General features: G+C 31.6%; 1 protein-coding gene across 2 annotated transcripts in view; it reads right to left on the bottom strand.

Annotated features, from left to right (window-relative positions):
- Window positions 1-737, bottom strand: part of LOC111240585 — an 8,850-nt gene extending 8,113 nt beyond the window's left edge. The window contains exons 1-2 of one of the 2 annotated variants that reach the window (XM_022775867.1): window positions 438-737; window positions 206-287 (exon numbers count right to left, since the gene is read on the bottom strand). In XM_022775867.1, the coding sequence (XP_022631588.1) occupies window positions 206-287; window positions 438-710 (355 nt within the window). In that variant the 5' untranslated portion in view covers window positions 711-737. Of the gene's footprint in view, window positions 1-144 lie in introns of both variants that reach the window. The other variant, XR_002666011.1, reaches the window with a different exon arrangement.
- Between the last annotated feature and the right edge of the window lie 1,298 nt (window positions 738-2,035).

Genomic DNA, 2,035 nt, shown 5'->3' with positions numbered 1-2,035 from the left:
TGTCAATTGAATCATTCTATTTTGCATGTTTATATTTTGTTCTCAAAACCAATTAATTAATTTTTCCTTTCAAGTCTTACGATTTCAATTCACGCGAACGATAAGGCCTTTCGAGTCTTTTAGGAAAACTATACTTGGTCTTACCATATTTATTACTTGAACGATTTGGTACGTTTGCCATTCCGTTAACAAGCATAAGTCAAACCTGAAAGCTTGGAGCAGCGAAGCTGAGCAGAGTCCTTCGGCGACACTTTACCCATTCTCTCATTTCCCATATTCAACACAGCCTAAAAAAAAATTGAAAAACAAAAATCAAGAAGAAAAGAGAAAGAGAAAGGTTAGTAAATGATGATGGTGGTGAGATGAAAGGTTAAAATAGAAATAGAAACAAAGATAAAGAAAGGAATTCATTGTCAGCCAAAGTCAGCAGCCGCCACCCATTCCCGTCTGGCAAGAGTTGTTGGTCGCAATACAAGTCCTTTTTTCTTCCCTCGCCACTTCCGCCACTGGTAAACACTGGTCTTCTCTTCGTCTATAGGTGTGACCTGAATGTTGGGGTTACCATCCTGGTTTCGACAAACCAAACCACAGGGACCGATGTACTCGCAACTCTGACCCTTGCTGGAGTTGCCACTAGTTAAGAGGATAGCCGACGTCCACATCTTCTTCATGTTTTCAACTGGATCCAAACAAAGGATCTCCAATCGCATAACCACGACAAGAAGAAGTTGGAAGATAGAGATAAAGAAAGGAATTGGACGGCTAGGGTTTTTCTTCTACTTTGTTTAGTGGTTTGGGATAGGTTAAAAAGACAAAATTATAAAATATGAATATGCACGTGATGGGAAATTCGGAAAAAGTAAATAAAAGTTTCTAACGGTTTGAATAAAAAAAATTGTCGAAAAATTATTTTAAATAAATAAATAATAAATCTTAGTTGCCGTTTTCTTTATATCCGCTAGAAAAATATTAGAAATAAAATAAAAGCAATACATAACTGCGGTTTTCATTTAAAACCACCGAAAGTTATCTAGAGTTTTTTAAACCGCCAAAAAAAAAAGGTTTTTATAATATATTATGTCTATAATATTAAGAAACACTTAATCTTGGTCCCAAAGTGAATTTTAACCATTTGAAAAAAAAAAATGTTTTATTAACAACTTCATATTAAACGATGATGATTAACTAGAAATCATCACATTGTATTTTGTGAGGACATGTATGATGATTTTTGAAACCATCACACTCGTAAATTGTAGTGGTTAAAACTATTACAATGTATAAAAATAATCGTCGTAATTTACATGTAAGTGCTACTAAACAGTGGGTTGATCTTCTTGTGTTTAAGCAATTAATCAGTTGTCTTATTATGCATCAATATATGTTGAAAGATGACATTTGTTAAAAGAAACCTTGACGTAAAAGTAAACTTCAAGTACTATTTATTTAAATGTGTGATTAATAGATTCTTCGTGTAGTAACTTGTGAACTACAAAGATAATATTTGGCTTGAAAATAATAAAGTAAGTAAGCTTTCTGATTAATATTCTATATACAAAGGGATCATCAATACAATCATCATGGTTCAGGCTAAGATTTAAACTAGGATCCATGGGTATCCCTTATAAGAACCAATATCATCAAGAAAAGATAGAGTATATTTTATTTGACTCAAGGAAATACTCTTGTTTGATATGGAAATTTTCAATTATAAGAAATGTTTGAGAATCAAAAATCTATAGGTTGAAAAATAACTAAATATCCAATATCAATTATAAAGTTGTCAAAAAAGAAGAATCACCGTCTTTTAGGATGATGTTATCCACATGGACAAAAAAAACAACAAAGATTAATCATTTTTAAATTGTGTAAAATCATCTTACACTAACATTGAGGAGAACTTGTTGAGCCATTATCTAAATATTTGTCTCAATCCATATATAGATTTATTCAACTTGCAAACTAATCCTTTTGTTCTTATTTTGTAACCATAGGGAATATCCTTCTACATTTTCTCAAATAACTCATTATTTAA

The sequence above is a fragment of the Vigna radiata genome, chromosome 11 (assembly GCF_000741045.1).
Source record: "Vigna radiata var. radiata cultivar VC1973A chromosome 11, Vradiata_ver6, whole genome shotgun sequence".
NCBI lineage: Eukaryota > Viridiplantae > Streptophyta > Magnoliopsida > Fabales > Fabaceae > Vigna > Vigna radiata.
Note: the sequence above shows the minus strand (reverse complement) of the source record. Positions and strands in the feature narration are given on the sequence as shown.